At 33.9% G+C, this 19,779-nt stretch overlaps 1 protein-coding gene and 1 non-coding gene across 2 annotated transcripts; both read left to right on the top strand.

The window, feature by feature from the left end:
- The first annotated feature begins 380 nt into the window (after positions 1–380).
- LOC100244166 (uncharacterized) lies at positions 381–5,400 on the top strand. Its single transcript, XR_009465642.1, has 2 exons — positions 381–568; positions 4,958–5,400. It is a non-coding gene; the product is annotated as an uncharacterized LOC100244166 (transcript).
- An 8,570-nt stretch (positions 5,401–13,970) lies between these two features.
- Positions 13,971–19,104, top strand: LOC100249323 (probable 1-deoxy-D-xylulose-5-phosphate synthase, chloroplastic). Its single transcript, XM_002277883.5, has 10 exons — positions 13,971–14,310; positions 14,611–14,739; positions 14,821–14,985; positions 15,095–15,245; positions 15,726–15,997; positions 16,094–16,367; positions 16,687–16,994; positions 18,040–18,321; positions 18,399–18,683; positions 18,816–19,104. Exons 1-10 carry the CDS (start codon positions 14,176–14,178, stop codon positions 18,963–18,965), a joined length of 2,151 nt encoding a protein of 716 aa, XP_002277919.1. The 5' UTR covers positions 13,971–14,175; the 3' UTR covers positions 18,966–19,104.
- The last annotated feature ends 675 nt before the right edge of the window (positions 19,105–19,779 follow it).

Below are 19,779 nucleotides of genomic sequence, written 5' to 3'. Positions count from 1 at the left end.
CAATATTATATATAATTGTATTATGTCACTTGTACTTATACACTCATTATGAAGTTTCATAAAAAACTTATTTTAGTAAATATCAATAATTTATACATATTATCACATAATTTGAGATTCAATTATGACTGTTGGATCACATCCAATTTTAATTTGGACCATCAGATGCATAGGGGTCCAAATTGAAATATCAATAAAATATTTTATTTGAGATTTAATTTATAAAATTTTATTAAAAATATATGGTAATAACTTGTTTTATTAACATTAATTTATTTAAATAATTAAAATTATTAATAATTTATCTTATTAAATTAATTTTAATTCATAAAATATCATGATAAAAATCAAATTTTAGTTCATAGCAGTGATTTAATCAAAATAAAGATGAATAATTAATAATTATTTATACAGGGAGAGGAAAATTGTTCTCATGATTTAATCAAAAATAGAAAAGGCCACCGCTTCTCTCACTCGGCCATCAAGAAGCCCTTTTGTGAAGTTGCCCTCCAGACGAGAGAATCCCTAAAAAGGCCCTATTTTCCTCTGCCACTCTCAATCCTCCCAGGTACTAATCTAATCTTGTTATTTATTTTTATTTTTCCGCAACCCCGTTTGATTCCCAAGAAAATCCATCCCCCATTCGATTTCCGGGAAAATTCATCATCGTTTGATTTGAGAAAATCCATGCAAAACCCCCAAGGAAAACCAGAAAGATTGCTTTTTTTTTTTTTGCTTCCTGTGTTTTCCGGATCTGTTCTAGGGGTCGCTTTGCTTTTGTGCCATTGGATTTAAATTTCACGAACCCTAAATCCACGATTTTTGAGCCAGGCTAAAAAACACAACCTTTGCCTGCAAATCATGATCAGATTTTGTATCCTGTGCGCGGGCTGGACTGGTAGGAAATATCGGGAAATTTCCCGAAAAATCGGAAAAAAAATCGGCGATACAAACCGAAAATTCGCCGATAAATTGCAGTGTCCGGCGATTTTTTGAAGATTTCGCCTATTTTTCGCCTGCATCCATTTTTCGGTGATTTTTTCGCCGATTTTAACCGAAATTTGGCGAAATTTCTCCCATCGACATTTCGCCCCCCTCTTTCGTATCGCCGGCCACCGAAACCCGAAATTTCGGCGAAAAAAAATGGAAACTTTCATCCTTGATCAGACCTACGGAGAATCATTCTGTATTTTTCTCCAAACGCTGCGTTTCGATCGATCTGAGTTCAATCAAGGCACTGCTCCCTGTCTCTACCCAATTCAATCAATCCATCGAATTCTTGGTTAGATACAATGGTTTGGATGCTGAGAAAATGCAAATAGGTTAGATTCAATCCTTTGGATGCTGAGAAAATGGGGGAAAAAATCGAATAGTAAACTTCTCTCCATCTAGGGCGCGAGAATGCAGAAAAATGACGCTTTACCCTAAACTCGTATGAATATTTGGCTAGTTGATGTGATTTTATTTTTTGTTTTTTGGATTTTTGGCAGCAAAGAAAGTGAGAAAGATAACGTATGAATAAAATTGTGGTTTTCTGTTATCTTTATTCATTTTCTTGTTAGCCAAGCAGAGGGTCGGAATTTACTTCAAGTGCTTTATAACTTGGGAATGCTGTTGCTGGAAGTTTTGAAATCTAGGATTTCTCTTTGAACAGACATCGAAATATTGCAAGTTTGAATTACAGCTTAGACTGAAATTTTTGTTAGATTGACGGTCTTTGCTGTTTGGTAATGTTTTCTTCTATAAAAATAGATTCAGTTTAGACGCAGAGAAAATATGAGAAAATAATTCATTTTTGAATTGTCAGGTTTTCACCACCGGGGATTAGGAAATACAGAAAAATGCCACTTTGCTTAAAACACTCACTGACTTTTTGGCTTAGTTGACCTGGGTTTATTTTCTTTTCTTTTATTTATTTGGAAGGAAAAGATAAGAGAAGGCAGAAGAATGAAAATGGATTTTTTTATTTTTTTGCTCTATTTTCTTGGAAATCAAACATAGGGTTTCTCTTTGAATGCTTTTAATTCATCAATGCTGTTAGCCTGTTGCTGAAAATTTTGAATAATAGGGTTTCATGTTTGGACTACAGCTCAAGCTAGAATTTTGGGAACATTATCGGGTACAATTATGTATATAAATATTTTCTTGAATTTAATCAATCGATGTTCAATAATTTTACCATGTGAACATAAATGGTACCTGATATAAATAGAAGCCTTGAAAAAAAAAACCTCTTATTGTGATTTTTAAGGTGAATTTTAAATAACATAAAGGTGAATTTATTGTGAATTTTAAGACAAATTATTATGATTGTCATAGTTAAATAATAACTACGTGTACTCTGGAATATGAGGGGAGAGAAAAGTACAAACTTTTCGTACTTTTATATATAGTATGGATTTTTGGAATTGTAGGGACATTTCATGAAGGTCTTCAATGTGAAACTGAAAGTTTTTTTTGGACGCAACTTTGAGGAAAAAAAATAATCTTCAGAATACTCTTCACTAAGTTGACACTAAAATTTTCTGGGAGAAGTGATCTCTGCAGAATATTATAGAAAGAGGATTTTGGTGTTTGCTTCACTTCTATGCTTCAGTTTTGATTCTGTAGAAGTCAATCCTGTTTTGAGAAAATATGTTGAATTTGTGTCTGAAACTTGTGACATTGATATTAATCTGAAAAACAATGCAGCTAGCTGTTGCTAGAGCAAAGAAGTGAAAATACCTTTTCCTTTGTCTTATGACATGGTGAGATCTCCTCTATATAAACAGTTAAAGCTCTGTTTTACCTGCTAAACTAGTGGCTGGATTATTATGATCAATAAAAAGCAAGGCTTAAAATAATCTCTGGTTCAACATCTCAGAAAACTGACTGAAATACATTAATTCTAGGAGTAGAGTTGAAAAGAGCATCTAAAGAAACATCAACGGTATTAATGTGTTCACATATAAGTTACAAATTCAGATATAGATGTGTCTGGAACTCAAAGACTATTGAAGGAGCAGTAGCCAAAACTATACAAAAACCAATGTGAATCTGCATGGTGCCAATACCATTAATGAAAATAGGCAAGTAAATTTAAGGAATTGCAGTGGTAATGGGTGGTTGATAAAACCTTACAATGTAAACCAGGAAAGACCAACCAAAAAGGAGAAGTACTAAGAGTATTGAGCATAATCAGGAAATTATCTGTGTTTCCAATAATGTAGAGCAGTGATGGATAGAAAATGGAGATAGTAGCACAAGAAGTATGGATGGGATACTAATTAAGCATGTTAAATGTACTTTGTATTGGGCTTTATGAGGTCTGGTTAAGGGTTTTTTCTTCCAGGAGATGATGAAAGGAGAGGAGCCAAACTCAGTTACAATCTTTCTGATTTGAAGTTCATACCAACTTATACTCATTAATACTTGCACTTCATGGTTGATCATAATTTTAGATTCCATTGTGATTTGTGAACATGTGACTGTGGAACTTAGTTTAGAGAAACGAAAGTACATCTCACTGTTTCATTATGCGGATGGAAAAGAAGACTTAAAATGGTTTGAAGATTCATGGTTTATGTAAGCATTTGTTTTGTCATATTTGGGTGAAGCCAAATCAAGTACTCAATGTAATGAGGTGGGGGTGGAGGATCCCTGCTAACTATGATGAATGCAGTAACTATGGATATGATGTTTGAAATAAACCAATTTTATATCACCCTTCAATTCGAATTAGCAAAAACAATGTCCCCTTGCATAATATGGATTCCAAACATTCATGATTTGGATATGAATTAGTTGAATTACTTATCCCTCGGTCTATTAGTGAACTATCTCTCCCTCTCTCTCTCTCTCTCTCTCTCTCTCTCTAGAGATTGTGAAAGATGTTCCACTAGAAATATTCTTGTTATTGCTTCAACTCATATTCCCCAAAAAGTGGATCCTGCTCTAATAGCTTTGAATGAATTAAATACATGTATTAAGATACGAAGGTTTCTTATTCCACAACAATGCAAGCACTTCCTCACTCTTTCATACACTAGGGGATTTCACTTGGAAAATAAAATGTTCCATGCTAATAGATTTGGGTCCATAACCATGGGTTCCAAGCACAAGATCTTGTAGCACTTACCAATGAAACCCTATCAATTAGTATTACACAAAAGAAATCAATTATAGACACTAATGTAATTAGATCTGCTCTTCATAGACAAACATGGGATTTGCGATCCTAGATAAGATCAGTTCAAGATCATGGGATCCTTCTTACCTATCAAAAAGAAAAAATCATGGGATCCTTCTCTATTATATAGGAAGGTTGTTGCACAAAATGTACTTCTTAGAAAATTGCCCCATAGATCCTATATCTATCCATATGAAGAAGAAATCATGTAATGAAGGGGATTCTTTTTTTTGATAGATATGTAATGAAGGGGATTCTTATTTGTACAAATGGTACTTAGAACCTTTTTTTTTTTTTTTGGCTAAGTAAAAGCAATTGTATTAAGAGTGCATAAAGAAGAACATCCAAAAGTATACACAAATGGTACTTCGAACTTGGAACGAGCATGAAGAAATTAACTAGACTTCTTTATCTTTTGAGTTGTTCCCAACATATACGTTCTCTAGAGTTGTTTGTGGGGTAGCAAACTTTTTGGTTTGGTTTTGGGTTATTTGGAGTTCAGCTAGTATGGATAATAAGCTGCAGTATAAAACCGAAAGAATAGATGATTAGTTGAATACTGGGTTCTGATTTTTATTTTTGGACAACTCAAATTTTCTGAACTTAGAACCCCAGATGAGAAGTTTGTGCCTTCATCAAAAAAATAAATAAATAAATAAGAAGTTTGTGCCTGGACCTGGTTTAACTCATGCTGGCCAAAAGATTCTAGCTATTCTCCACAGAATTTATTTTCTCTTTCTTTAAAGATTCCAGTCCCAGGAAGTTTGATTGGTTCTTTCTTGTTTAAAGCCAGGGATGGGTGACAAGAAGAAGAAGGCTGCTTCAATATTCATCAGGCTTGTCTCATCTGCTGGCACTGGATTCTTCTATGTGAAGAAGAAGAATCCTCGGAAAATGTTAGAGAAGCTCGAGTTCCGGAAATATGACCCTCGGGTAAATCGTCATGTTCTGTTCACAGAGGCAAAGATGAAGTGAAGGAGAATCCTCTTCGTGGTATCTCTCTCTGTTCTGAGTCAGATTCACAGATCAGTGTACTTATCACTGATGTTTTTTGGTTTAGCATATATTTTTTTATGGGTATTTTTTTATTTAGCATATTGATTATCAACTCTTTCTTTTGTGTGGATGACTTGATCTCTTGATAGCCATCTTTCATTATGGGTTATGCTGTTTCTAAGACATGGCTCACAATTTGAAATAGTGAGGATCTTCATGGGTTAATTGCAGCTGCATGTCATGGTCTCAACAGTTTTTGTTTAGATAATTATGTTTGTGTTGAATTTACATGATTGATAGCCTTGACATGCAAAACCCACTTCTTTTTAACCTGTGATGTCACCATGATTGACTTGTTTCTCCATCCATATGACAACCATTGACTGGAACCTTTGTTTTGGCCTTCTGTTATGTAACTATATTTCAAGGTTTAGCTACCAAAAGGAAAACGCTGCCTTAGTTGTTCAGATCTTCCAAAATTTGTTTCAATATTATCTCCTAAAACACTAATTCAATTTTGTCAGATAGAGTTTGTGATTGTCAAGATGAAACCTCAGTATTAGGAAAACTTCATCATCTGCTTGGCCAACTGATCTTATCATTCCTCTGTTTTCATGTTCCCTCTGACTTCCTCTCTTTACCCAAGTGCCATCAATTTCCACCCCATTAGGATGAAAGCATTTGCAATTAAGAGGGATCTTATTTCAGCTCTTTCTTCCTCTGATCTTCTGTCATGTGCTATCTGCACTAGGATGATAATATCCTTGGTCTTTAAATAGGGTGTGGGACTTGAAGAAACAGAGAGTAATGGTTTCAGGTTAGTATTGGGCCTTGTATTTCTTGGGCTCTAAGCAGGCCACCTCTCCTGACCACCCGGTTACAGCCTTGTCTTAGATCTTCTTGCAGTATCCAGTCAGGGAGTTAACTTCTTAACTGCTCAGTCTGTTTATATTGATTTTATGAAGGCTGTAATGCATGTTAATTGGTTGGTGTTGAACAATAGCTAGAAAAAGATAAAAAGAAGTAACCCCAAGGACTAGATGGAACTTCAGCATAACATGGTTGAACCAAGTAGGTTTTGGATCATCAACCAACAATTTAAAAGCCCTTCCAGCACCCACAAACACTGGATTGTTAGTTAGCTTGAATTTATCAAGTGTCCTCAAAAGGTTTCATTTTTTTGCAGGAAGAAATATTATTTTTTTCATCTTTTTTACTGTTGGTGATTGCATGAAAAATAAATTTTAGGTTTCATTTTCATTTTTTTACTTTATTTTTATTTTTTGCTTTTTCTTTGTCCAATTGAAGGTACCATAAAAATAAAAAAATAATCTTATTTATTTCTTTTCTTATTTGACAGGATAAAAAGAAACTTTAGGTTGTTAAATCACATACGAAAATAAATATACGAAGCAATGGAGCTGTGATAGCAACCTTTTTAAAAAAATTAGAAACAAACATTATCATTCATCTATCAGTTGACAAATACAAGGATAAGCAATCTTTAAGATGTATTAAGGTTGGTAGAAAGTAACCAAGAACTGAAATTACAAAAAAAAAACTAACCCAACCCTCCCAAAAGAAAAAACCCGCATGTATATGAAAGAAAAAACATTGGACACTTTAGGGAGAAGGAAATCTTTAGCAAAAGAGGTCATATGCTTTGCTCCTTGTTTGGCTAATTGATGTGTGATTTGGCTTGCTAAAAGACAAAACCAAAAAGAAAGAATAACCCAAATCATTTGCAATATCTATGATTTTGTGCATCAAGCTGACAAACTTTCATGAATTTATATTCTTATTAGTCATCCAAGATATTACATTGGCAAAACCGCCCTTTACCATTAGAGTGGATAGGGATAAAGCTTTTGTCCATCATTGAATTCTCCAATAATGTCGATATCCTACCTTTATGGTTAAACCCATTTTGGCTTCTTAGAGAAAGCTCTCAATACTACACCCAAATGTTCTCTAATCATGTTTTTATTACTTATCTATCCAGAGTTATCCATTAAACATCCATCAAAGTTTAACTTCATTCAATCTATGGAGGGGGTAACCAATCAATCATTATCTTCTTCAACCAACCTCTTTGGGTAACAATCACTCTTCTAATCCAAATACTAAAAGATATAATGGAATATTTGCAAAAGGCCTAGAGACTAAGGCCCATAGGGAAGAGTAAAAGAAAACTGAGTCTCAAATGGCATTCACAGATCTCCATCCATCCTCAAAAATCTATCTTAAAAAAATCATTGCATCCCTCTCCAACCAATAAGCCAAATCAAATATAAAACAACCATCTACCAAAGAATTTTCCTTTTGTGATGTGCTTCCAAGACCCTTAAAGGAAATTCTCAACATCTGTGTCATGCCTCTAAGAAGAATCCAATCTATACCAATGTAATAGGACAGTGAAGAAATAGAGGGATGGTTGATTCATTACTCTTCAAGCATATATCACAATTGTCTCGATTAAGAGTTTTATTATCAGGCTTTCTCATTGAAGCAAATCGTTGATATTAACTTTCTTATTTGTCACAAGCCAAGCAAAAACCATTAACATTTGTTGGAACTTTCAAGTTTCAAATTAATTTAGCAGAAGCAGAAGTAGTAATTATGATAATGAGAAAAGAACTGAAAGGGCTTACAAAAGGAGCTCATAGAGAAATGTTGTGAGGGAGTCAATGACCATATTAGAAAAGAGGTTTAATATATATACATGAAGCAAGATGCACATACAAAAGAAGATAGCAACTTTGTAACTCTAAGTCGATCTAGACCTAATATATTCTTGTATGTAATTCTTTTTTTTCAACTCATCACATAGTCATCAAAGTGAAACGAATTTTGATAGAAGTGGTGAATGCAAGGAGCAAAATGCTTAATCTAGCGAGGATTTGGGAGTCAAAGATAGCTCATTCACCAATGGATTCAGAGAGCATAAAGAGCATGGTGGCCAAAGCAGAGATTGAACCTCTCTTTGTGGTTCCCAACTTGTGTTAGTCGTTCAAAATATATCAGCAGCATATGTACAGTAACATTTTGCTTTCAATTTGGAAAATGAAGAAAGAACAAAATAATGGGAACCCAGTTGCACAAATGATACAGGAAAAGGCTTATGAATTTATAAATTAGGTTGTGTGGTAAAGGAAGGTCCAGTCTCCAGAGTCCCCCTGTTGCTATTGGGCCAATTCTAGGGTGTCAGCTGTCGAGTTGAATGGAATCCACTGAGTGAGTGTAGTCTCATCAGTCATCAGTCCTCCATTTCCATCAATCCACGCAACTGACTTCTGAGTGGTGAGCAATTGCGTGGGAGAGGTCCAGAATTCAGATGATAAATTCAGTCTAACGCTGCTGCTGCACTGCGCCTCCATAAAGTCATGATACAAAGCATCCAGACATGTAAAACAAAGACCAATAATCAAGGCACTACAGCGCACAGCGTCTGGGTCGGTCTGGGTGTTTTTTTGAACGGTAAATTTTTGTCCCGACTTGAACCTGGAATCTTCCACACACCCACCCTCCCATCAGCCGGGCCTCAAGGGCAAAGGTCTTGGTCTTACATCTCCTCCTTTCCCAATCCCCCTTCCCTGTAAGAACCGTTTTCTAAAAGACTTTCATGAGATTCGATTGGGAATTTGGATGTTCTAAACCTTACGGGTATGCTTGGAAACTGATTTTAAAAATAATTTTCCATTTTATAAAATTAAAAAAAAACATGTTTGATAATTTTTTAATAAAATAAAGTTTTTACAATTTTTTTTAATAATATATTTTAATTATTTTTTGTTTGTAATTGTTTTAAAAAATAATTATACAAATATGAAAATAATTACAAATAAAAGTTATATTTTTATCTTTAATATTTTGTTTTCAATCATTTTTTATATTTATATAATTATTTTTTATAAAAAAAACAACTTTTTTATTTTCAATACAAAAATTGCTATCAAATATTCTATTACTCTCCATGTTTTAGGATTTCTCTTCTTTTTTTAACTAAAAACTCATGTTTTTTAAAAGTGTTTTTAGTTTTAAAAACGTTTTTAAGATATAAAAAAAATAGGTATTTGAGAATATTTTAAAAACACTTTTAAAAATTTAGAAAAACACTTAAAATGTTTTTTAAAGATGCACTTGAGAGTGTTTCTTTAAATAAAAAAATACTTCAAAAATTTTCATATATTATTAAAATATCATTTCTTATTATCATTTGTTTCCATTTCACTCTTGACTTTTTTCTCAATCTCTTTTTCCTCTTTCACTTCCCTTTCATAAATTTAATTTTTAATTTTTTTTTAACAATATAAATATCTATATATATTTTTTGTAATAAAAGCTTTCAGTTTATTATAATATTTTCTTTTCTTAATAAAGTCATTTTGTAATTTACTATTATTAAAAATGTTTTTATACTTCTATAATATATTATTAAAAACACTATTAAAATCACTTTTTTAAATTATCATAAAAACATTTTTTATTAAAGTGTTGTATAAAAAAATATTTTCAATAAAAACACTTATATTAGAAGCAAAATGGACTTTAAAAACATTTATAATTTGATAGTATTTATCACATTAAATTTTTTATATTTTAGATATTAAAAACGTTTTTTAAAAATATTATCAAATAAACTATTAAAGTGTTTAACAAAATTTAGGAAACACTTTTAAAAATCTAAAAATTTATTTACATTCCAAAATCATTTATACTATTTTTTATTTTTTTTTTAAGAAAGTGATTCTTCAAAGAGTGGAAATGTTTTCCAAACATTTCCGTTAAAAACACTTGGAATAGTCGGAAGTGAGGAAGAGAAGACTGAGCAGCCTTCCTCCGATTTGATAGTTGAAGACTTGAACGACGGCCTTCCAGGTGGACCCCTCCCTCCCTCCATCATCGTGAACCATGCAGGTTTCGGATATCAATTTATCAATCTTTTCCATTTATTTTTTTTATATTAAAGTATTATGACTCTAATTTACATCTCCAAGTCTCCGAGAAAAACAAAAAGTTCATCATGGCTGTCACCAAAAATATTGGAAGTCAAAGCTCCATTCATCAGTCTGAAAAATCATACGACAAAGTAATCTTAGAGCTTGTCATTAGTTAAAAATGCCGAATCCTTGACAAAGATATGATACGTTCATTCTTGTTCTTTTAATATTCTTAGTTGGAATCACATCCAAGTCCAACTAGTGAGATTTTTTTGTTATATTTATTATTTATAAAATTTATGGTTAAAAAATAATTGAAAAACATTTATAAAATATTTTGTAAAATAATACCCACATATGTATTATTTAATATATATATATATATATAATTATTTTTATATATTGAATAATATAATAAAAAATATTTATAAATTTTAAATACTTTAATCATGAACAATACTACTAAATTAAAAAGAAATTTCATGATTTTGAATAGCAAATACCGTAATTTAATATAATTTTTTATTTTAAACAAATGTGAAATATTGAAAAATAATATATATTTTATTTTTTTTATTTATTTTACAAATTAAGTATAAGTACAATATAACATATTTAATGGTATATATCACCGATTTCATGTCCAATAAATGTGATATCCAATGATATCATATTTCATTAAAAATTATATCTATTTCTTATTCAACAAGATATAATATCTTACCATATCATGTCTTACACAATCTAAAAACATGTCTTATAAACACAACTTTAAACTAATTTTATTTTGCACATAATATGTATAACATAACATATTCAATTGTATATAGTATATACCATTGGTTTCATGTCCATTAAATGTGATATCTAATGATATCATATTTCAATGAAAATGATATCTTGAGATATGTATTTCTTATCCAACAAGATATAATATCCTACTGTATCATATCCCGTTAAGCAAACACGATCTAAAAACATGACTTGTGAATGCAGTTTTAAATTAATTTTGAAAAAATAAATTATATGAAAAAATTAATAAGTGGCAAAAAAAAGGTATTTAATAGTCTATAAAAACAATTTGAAGATACTAAATCAACAATATTATATAAAACAATGAAAAAAAAATCAAAATCCACATTATTAGATTTTAATTTCCTAATAATAATAATAATTTTTTAATTCTATTATTCTTTTCAATAAATTAACAAAACATCATATAATTGAAGATGATAAAAGTTAGACTTTTAAACTCAACTTGTCAAAGGTGGTGGCCATGCATGACTCTCATTCGATGTATTGTCATTTTCAATTTGTCCCACTATTTGTTACTGTTGGGACGTCATTTGTTTGTTTGGCCCTGGGCAGCCGCATGGGCCGGATACCAGAGTAGCCTCCCCAGGATTCGAACTCGGGACCTTAACCCTGGCAGTAGTCCTCCTGGTACCATCTGCGCTACTAGCGCAGATGGTACCAGGAGGGCAACCTTATCGTCCTTAAGTCTTGGACTTGGGTTCGAATCCTGGGGACGTCACCCAAGGGCCAAATAAACAAATGGCCCCATAAGACTCTGCGCTGGGCGCTGTTGATCCGGCACCACCAGAGCAAAAAAGGCCGACGTTTTTGTTGGGACGTCATTTGTTTGTTTGGCCCTGGGCAGCCGCATGGGCCGGATACCAGAGTAGCCTCCCCAGGATTCGAACTCGGGACCTTAACCCTGGCAGTAGTCCTCCTGGTACCATCTGCGCTAGTAGCACAGATGGTACCAGGAGGACTACTGCCAGGGTTAAGGTCCCGAGTTCGAATCCTGGGGAGGCTACTCTGGTATCCGGCCCATGCGGCTGCCCAGGGCCAAACAAACAAATGACGTCCCAACAGTTACAAGTTGATTAAGATGTATACCAGCTTGAATGATTCACATGTGCTACAAATACTATGAACTAACATATCTGTAACTGATAAATGAACATTAAATTATTTTTGGATCGTAATTTAATTATGGAATTTTTCTCGAAGCGTTTAAAAAATTAATTACAAAGTCGAATTTGTATTTACATACATATTTCACATGTACAATGAAAAGTGAGTTGTAAATTTTTTAGAGTGTCTTGTCGAACATGTTAACTAAGACTAATACACATGCATTTGTAACGAGAATTCTTTTTAGTATTCTGAATTTTCTTGTCATGCGTCATGTGTGATAATTAAAATAAAATTTAATAGTAAAAAAAGATTTTAAAAGCCAAATAATAATATGATTATTGGGAATAATAATGTTAAAAATAAATATTTAATATTAATAGTATTTGTAATGATAACAATAGTATTAATATTAATGATTATAATAAAAATCATCATAATAATAATTAATAATATTTTTAAAGTATTGGTGATAATAGTAGTGATGAAAAAGAGAAAATTGAAAGAAGGAAAAAAAAAAAGAAGACAATTTATATATATACATATATGTGTGTTTATAAAGAAGACAAAAAGGCACCACACCCAACCTTGCCCCACTGCTCCCATTTATTTATTTATTTTGAGATGGGAATTTAGGATCACAATCCTCTGGGTAAACATGTGAGGAAAATCTAGATAAAACACTGATGTGAAAAAATAAAAATAAAATAAAATTAATGATGGCATTTTTACCCTAAAAAAAAATTCTTATGGTAGATAATTAATAAACGTGTGTGAATTATTTGTCTCAAAATAATTGGGATATTATTGTTAAAAAAAAATATCATAAAAATGATTGGACCGACAAGAGAATAAATATTTCATGCAGCAAACTCCAATAATGGAGCACAACCCTTCCTTTTTGAAAGGTACATGCAATATTATCCCAATAACATATTGTTATATATGTTTAACTTGTAACAACTTATACCAAATTATGTAAATATTGTCAACTTTGTACTTAAGGTATTCTTAAAGTTTTAAAAAAATAAGGAACTTTGATGTGAAATATTACAAATACCTTCTATGCAGATGTAACAATGTTGTTATATCCTACGGGATTATAGGATCAAACAAACAAATACTTCTCACAGGTCAAACAAACATCCGTACTAAGGTAAAAGATTAACTCTAATACCATTTGTAACGACATACACCTAACTATGTAGATATTGTTCATTCTCTGCTTAAGAAATCCTCACAATTTTACAATACATTTACACAATTAAAGAAAATTCATACTTATAATATAAGAAGTTTTCTCCCTTATCAGGACATCACACAATTACTAGTAATTTCCTAAAATAACATTTTTTTCCACTGTTATTTACTAATTTACTATCAAAATAAATAAATTATATGACTAAAATAGGAAACCTAAATAATGTTTGTCAATCTTGTAAAAATTTTCTAAAAAATATTATATTTATTTATAAAAAGAATAATAAATACATTATTGTCCCAAAATATATGCGTTAAATTATTTTCCTTAAAAAAAAAACACAAAATCACCATATTTCCCTAATTCAAATATTTTTTTTCATTGACCATATAACATATATGTAGTATATGAATTGGGTAAGTTTATAAGGTCAAATAACATTTTAAGTATATAGGATATACCATTGGTATGTTTAAGCTATTATTTCCAAATAGTATATATATTTTTAATATAAGCTTTTGGGATATCAATATTAAAATTTAGTATGGTGGAGATTGTAAATTATTTGAGAGGTCCCAAGAATAGACCACAATCCACCGTTTTGCTACTATTAATGATCCATACAATATCATATCCTTCTATCCATTGCTGATTTCGGCTGACGTGGACCAATGGGGGAAGAGCTGCCGGGCTCATCGTGTCAGAAACTACTAAAAATTTGGAATGGAAAGAGAAAACTAAGGTGGTCGGTCAATCAATCTTACCCAGACGAGTATTGGGTTTCTGTCCCTTTTTTTTTTTTTTGTTTGGTATTCACATCTCTCTACCACCAGCACCACCATTATCTCCACTACCGGGGAGTGGGGGAAGCACTGCTTTTTCTCTCTGTCTTTTCTGGATTGTTCTTGCTTTGGTCTGTGCTCAAGCTTCTGCATTTGCTGAGAGTTGAAATGGCTCTCTGTACGCTCTCATTTCCTGCCCATTTTAGCCAGGCTGCTGCTTCAAATCCTCAGAGACTTACTCCTCAGTGTTCCCATTTGTTCTTGGGGGTGGATTTGCAGTGCCAATCCCAGCAAAGGAGTAAGGTCCGGAATATTTTTATTTTCTGGGTAGTCAAGCAAAGGAGGAATTATTGCTTGGGACTTAGTGTTGAGTACTGGGTCTTGTTCATTTTGTTGGATTTGATTTATTTTTTGGTGGGTTTGAATTGATTTTTGTGGGGGAGGATATATCATAGAGGAAGAACCTGCTGAGATATTGATTGATTTGTCTGTTTGTTTATTTTGTGGTTTTGGGATTTTAGTTGTTTTCAAATCTTAGTTTATGATAAAGAATCATCAAGACAAATGGGTGTTTTTTAATTTTTCTTTTTAAATTATGTACAGGCCAGGAAAAGGCCAAATGGGGTTTGTGCATCACTTTCGGATAGGGAGGAGTATCATTCCCAGAGACCACCAACTCCTCTCCTGGACACTATCAATTATCCAATTCACATGAAAAATCTGTCTGTCAAGGTACTTAACTGAAGGCATATGCTCAGATATATAGCTAGGAAGCAGAGATTCATATGCTCATATGGGTTTCTTCTGATGCAGGAGCTGAAACAACTCGCAGATGAACTAAGGTCTGATGTTGTCTTCAATGTTTCCAAAACTGGGGGTCACTTGGGCTCCAGCCTCGGGGTTGTGGAGCTCACTGTGGCTCTTCATTATGTCTTCAATGCCCCTCAAGACAGGATACTATGGGATGTTGGTCATCAGGTTACAATCTCACCTTCTCTGGTTTATTTTCCGTTAGGCTTTTTACCAAAAGAGACTATATTTTGAAGACAATTGTTGTTGATATGCTATTGTTTTGTTGTTTCTGAAGTCTTACCCACACAAAATTCTAACTGGGAGAAGAGATCAAATGCATACCATGAGGCAAACAGATGGGTTAGCGGGATTCACCAAGCGCTCGGAGAGTGAATATGACTGCTTTGGAACCGGCCACAGTTCTACTACCATCTCAGCAGGCTTGGGTAATTCTCTCTTCCATCTCCAATTGAATATGGAAAAATATTGAACTTAGACAAAGAGTACCAAAATTTGATATGTACTGAAGCCCAAACTTTTCCAAGTGAATGCTGTGTCAATTTTAAGCCTGTTTGTGCTATGGAAGAGTCTATACTCGAAGTACTTATTAAAAAAATGCCCACTACTTTTACATTTGCCACCGAGAAGATACAAAATTCGTTGAACAAGATCTTTGATTCTCCAAATGGAGAAAGTACCATCTACTTATTAGTTTTTGGATGACTATAGGCTGAAGATACAAGTATTATTTACCTCATATCATGCAAATTCTTCAGTAATATAGCATATTAGCTTCACATTATTGAGTCACTGCGGCAGCAAAACCACAAAGCCTAACTCTGTGGACATTCCATCAATTTGAACTAATTTCGTCTGAATTCAATCTTCCTTTAGGTTTTAACCTTCAAAATGTTTTGTGTGAACAGGAATGGCGGTCGGCCGGGATCTAAAAGGAAAAAACAACAACGTTATTGCTGTCATAGGTGATGGAGCCATGACTGCAGGGCAAGCTTATGAAGCAATGAACAATGCTGGGTACCTGGATTCTGACATGATTGTTATCCTTAATGACAACAAGCAGGTTTCTTTACCCACTGCTACTCTAGATGGGCCCATACCACCTGTAGGAGCTTTGAGCAGTGCTCTTAGTAGGTTACAATCAAACAGACCTCTTAGAGAATTACGAGAGGTTGCCAAGGTTAGTATTACTTGTGATCTTTAGAATAGATAAATCTTTTATACTTGTTATTATCCCAAAGTGAACATGGTTTATTTTTGGATAATATTGTTGCAGGGCGTTACCAAACAGATTGGCGGACCGATGCATGAATTGGCTGCAAAAGTTGATGAATATGCTCGTGGGATGATCAGTGGTTCTGGATCAACACTTTTTGAAGAGCTTGGACTCTATTATATAGGTCCTGTTGATGGCCACAACATAGATGACCTTGTTGCCATTCTCAAGGAGGTTAAGAGTACCAAGACAACAGGTCCAGTTCTGATCCATGTTGTCACAGAGAAAGGCCGCGGATATCCATATGCTGAGAAAGCTGCAGATAAGTACCATGGTAAGTAACAAATTACCATGCCTAATACATTCTTTTGAGGGGTGGATGGCTGGGGATGGGGGGCTTTTGTCTGTGATCATATGGAATGAAATCTTACCTGTTCTGTCTAGCATATCTGTCAATTGATTTGAGCTATTACAGAAAGTAGAATTATTAAATTCAAAAATGGACATTTTGACACATGTAATAACAGAGTTGATAAACTTCAATTCCCTTAAAGCCTATTCTCATATTTTCTCATGAACCACCCCATTTTATGCTTTATCATTCAATAAATAGGATAGAAAAGAATAAATAACAATATTTTTCTTTTTCACAGGAGTGACCAAGTTCGATCCTGCTACTGGAAAACAATTCAAATCCAGTGCTCCTACTCAGTCCTACACAACATATTTTGCAGAGGCTTTGATTGCAGAAGCAGAGGTGGACAAGGATATTGTTGCAATTCATGCAGCAATGGGGGGTGGAACGGGCTTGAATCTCTTCCATCGCCGGTTCCCCACACGATGCTTTGATGTTGGGATAGCAGAACAGCATGCTGTTACCTTTGCTGCTGGTCTAGCCTGTGAAGGCATTAAACCTTTTTGTGCAATCTACTCATCTTTCATGCAGAGAGCTTATGACCAGGCATGCCAATCCTATTACCATATCTTCTTAATCAAATGCTATGGTATAATATTACAATGAAAAAGGATTTTTATTTTGACTGGATTGACCATCTGAACAATTATTGGTTATGAATTTTACTTGTTGAGCTTTAGTTCATTCCACATTTAGTCGTCTTTTTAGGTGAGAAGTTGAGGTTGAGGATGTAGACTCCAGGATTGTCATTGAAGTCCTGCATTCGGAAGAGTCGAGTTGTTAGCTCAGGGGTTCCTACTCAGACCAACTCTCATTTTGGACATTTAGTTCTCTTTTTTTTACCCTCTGTTAATAATTGCGACCTTTGTTCGTTGAAGTTGTTTACCTCATAGAAGCCAGCCACTTGTCTCATTGTGTTTACTTGTACTTTCTGCGCTTATTTCAGTTCATTAGTTTTGTAGACCATTATTATTATTTAGGACCGTTATTTTCTTTGGTTATTTAGTTTTCTATTAGTTCAGTTATATTTAGGCTAATTATTTATTTCTGTTTTGGAGATTATATACTCATGTTAGGTCTAGGCTTGATATGAGCCTATGACCTTAGTGTCCGAGCTGAGAGTTGGAGCGTTATAATCGGGATTTAATTAATGCGACAGTAAAAAATATTCAGTTGGAATAATATACTTAAAATGAAATTTGTTCTTTATTGGGTGTTCAATTGTATTTAGTTTAATTATTTATTTCTCCTTCTTGAAGGTCCATACTCTGTGTTGAATACATTCAATCAATGTTACATTAATTAAAGTACCCTTTTTAGTCTAATATACTTATCTTGAAATTTTAATTGACAAATTGGAAAACCTTTACTAAATAACATAATGTTAGTTGGAAAACCGATTCAAAATTATAGTGTTATAATTTTGTTCATCAAGAATTCTAGTTTCTGAGAAGCCTGAATATATTTTTTTTCAGCTCTTTTAGGAATTTACTTGGCATAATAGGAATCTACGACAGTCGGATTATTGCTAAATTATGTTAAAATTTTAGTTGGATTCTGCTAAGAATGTGGTCTGGGTCTCCTACTGTAGGTGGTGCATGATGTAGATTTGCAGAAGCTGCCAGTGAAATTTGCAATGGACAGAGCTGGGCTGGTTGGAGCAGATGGCCCAACACATTGCGGAGCTTTTGATGTCACTTTCATGGCTTGCCTTCCAAACATGGTGGTGATGGCTCCTGCTGATGAGGCCGAGCTTTTTCACATGGTGGCCACAGCTGCTGCCATAGATGACAGGCCCAGTTGTTTCCGGTACCCAAGAGGAAATGGGGTGGGTGTTGAACTGCCACCAGGGAACAAAGGCATTCCTATTGAGGTAAGACTCACTGAATCTCTACATATACTGATGGAAGAGCATACAAATATAAACAGATACTTGGCAATTTGTAACAGGTTGGAAGGGGCCGAATATTGATTGAGGGGGAGAGAGTTGCACTCTTGGGCTATGGAACAGCAGTACAGAGCTGTTTGGTTGCGTCTTCTTTGCTGGAACAACATGGCTTACGAATAACAGTCGCAGATGCCCGCTTCTGCAAACCATTGGACCATGCTCTTATTCGTAGCCTAGCAAAATCACATGAAGTTTTGATTACAGTAGAAGAAGGGTCAATTGGTGGTTTTGGGTCTCATGTTGCTCAGTTTTTGGCCCTTAATGGTCTTCTTGATGGCACAACAAAGGTATGAATCTAAGACTTGCCTTCATAGTTTATATTTGAATAAGACACCTCAAGTTTTGAGTTCCTCTTTCATAACCTAGTATGGAAAATTGCCATTAGTATACTTGTTTACTCCTTCAAAACCCCTGTGCAGTGGAGTCCCATGGTTCTTCCTGACCGGTACATAGACCATGGAGCGCCAGCAGACCAGTTGGCCATGGCGGGTCTGACACCATCTCATATTGCAGCAACAGTATTCAATATACTTGGACAAACAAGGGAGGCCCTGGAGATCATGTTATAGACAGATACATCAGCTTTTCATTCTCTCAACATTGTACAAATATAATATGAACTCTCAGAATTTAACCTTCTTCAATATAAAGAAATTGTGTCAGCAATAAGGCTTGAAAGTGCTTAATATAGAAATTGAATCTCCCTCAGATCTCAACTCTGAATATGAATGCTCAAGAAAAAAGTGTTGGGTAGTGTTGAATTCTTGAGTCCCTACACGGATTCCCATTAAACAAAAGCATCCAAGCATCACAACCTCTTGATATTTTTTCTATCCATACAATAAATATTTGCTTGATAATGTAGAGAAGTAAAAAATGCTAAGTGTTTCAACCAAAATGGAATATTAAAAGACACCCAAAAGATGTTGGGTTTCTTTTTTTGAAAGGATGCCATGATAGGACACGGTCGGTTGCTTTCACCTCTGTATGATTCATTAGTTCCCATATTACCTCAATTCTATTGCTGACATATCCCCAACAAAAGGGCCTTATATCCTCAAAGTGATGGATAAACATTCTCTGTACGTGTTTCATGGCTAATCGATTAGTTGACTTAAAGATGTCGATTGATTAGCTCCTGAAGCTTAGTGGAATTGGGCGGTGACTTGTAAGACGGGCTTTATTGAAATTCACGTGGGCCGCCACAAACACATGTCAACGCCGTGGCGAGTGTAAGAAGATAACTGTGAGTCTCAACACGCCGAAAGAGAGAAAATTGTCCCAGAAAAGAATCCAGCTTCGCCCAAGTTCTTTGACTAGTGATCGATCCGACTGGACTGGATGTCTATCTGAAAATACGACCAGATCAGACGTCACCCGGAC

Source organism: Vitis vinifera, chromosome 5 (assembly GCF_030704535.1).
Source record: "Vitis vinifera cultivar Pinot Noir 40024 chromosome 5, ASM3070453v1".
NCBI classification, from domain to species: Eukaryota; Viridiplantae; Streptophyta; class Magnoliopsida; order Vitales; family Vitaceae; genus Vitis; species Vitis vinifera.
Note: the sequence above shows the minus strand (reverse complement) of the source record. Positions and strands in the feature narration are given on the sequence as shown.

What these genes read in the sequence shown, in the direction of transcription:
- LOC100249323 (XM_002277883.5), top strand. Translation starts at nt 14,176, where the DNA reads ATGGCTCTCTGTACGCTCTCATTTCCTGCCCATTTTAGCCAGGCTGCT. An exon ending in TGAAAAATCTGTCTGTCAAG is followed by an intron (nt 14,740 to 14,820) that starts GTACTTAACTGA and finishes CTTCTGATGCAG; the next exon opens with GAGCTGAAACAACTCGCAGA. An exon ending in ACAAAGGCATTCCTATTGAG is followed by an intron (nt 18,322 to 18,398) that starts GTAAGACTCACT and finishes AATTTGTAACAG; the next exon opens with GTTGGAAGGGGCCGAATATT.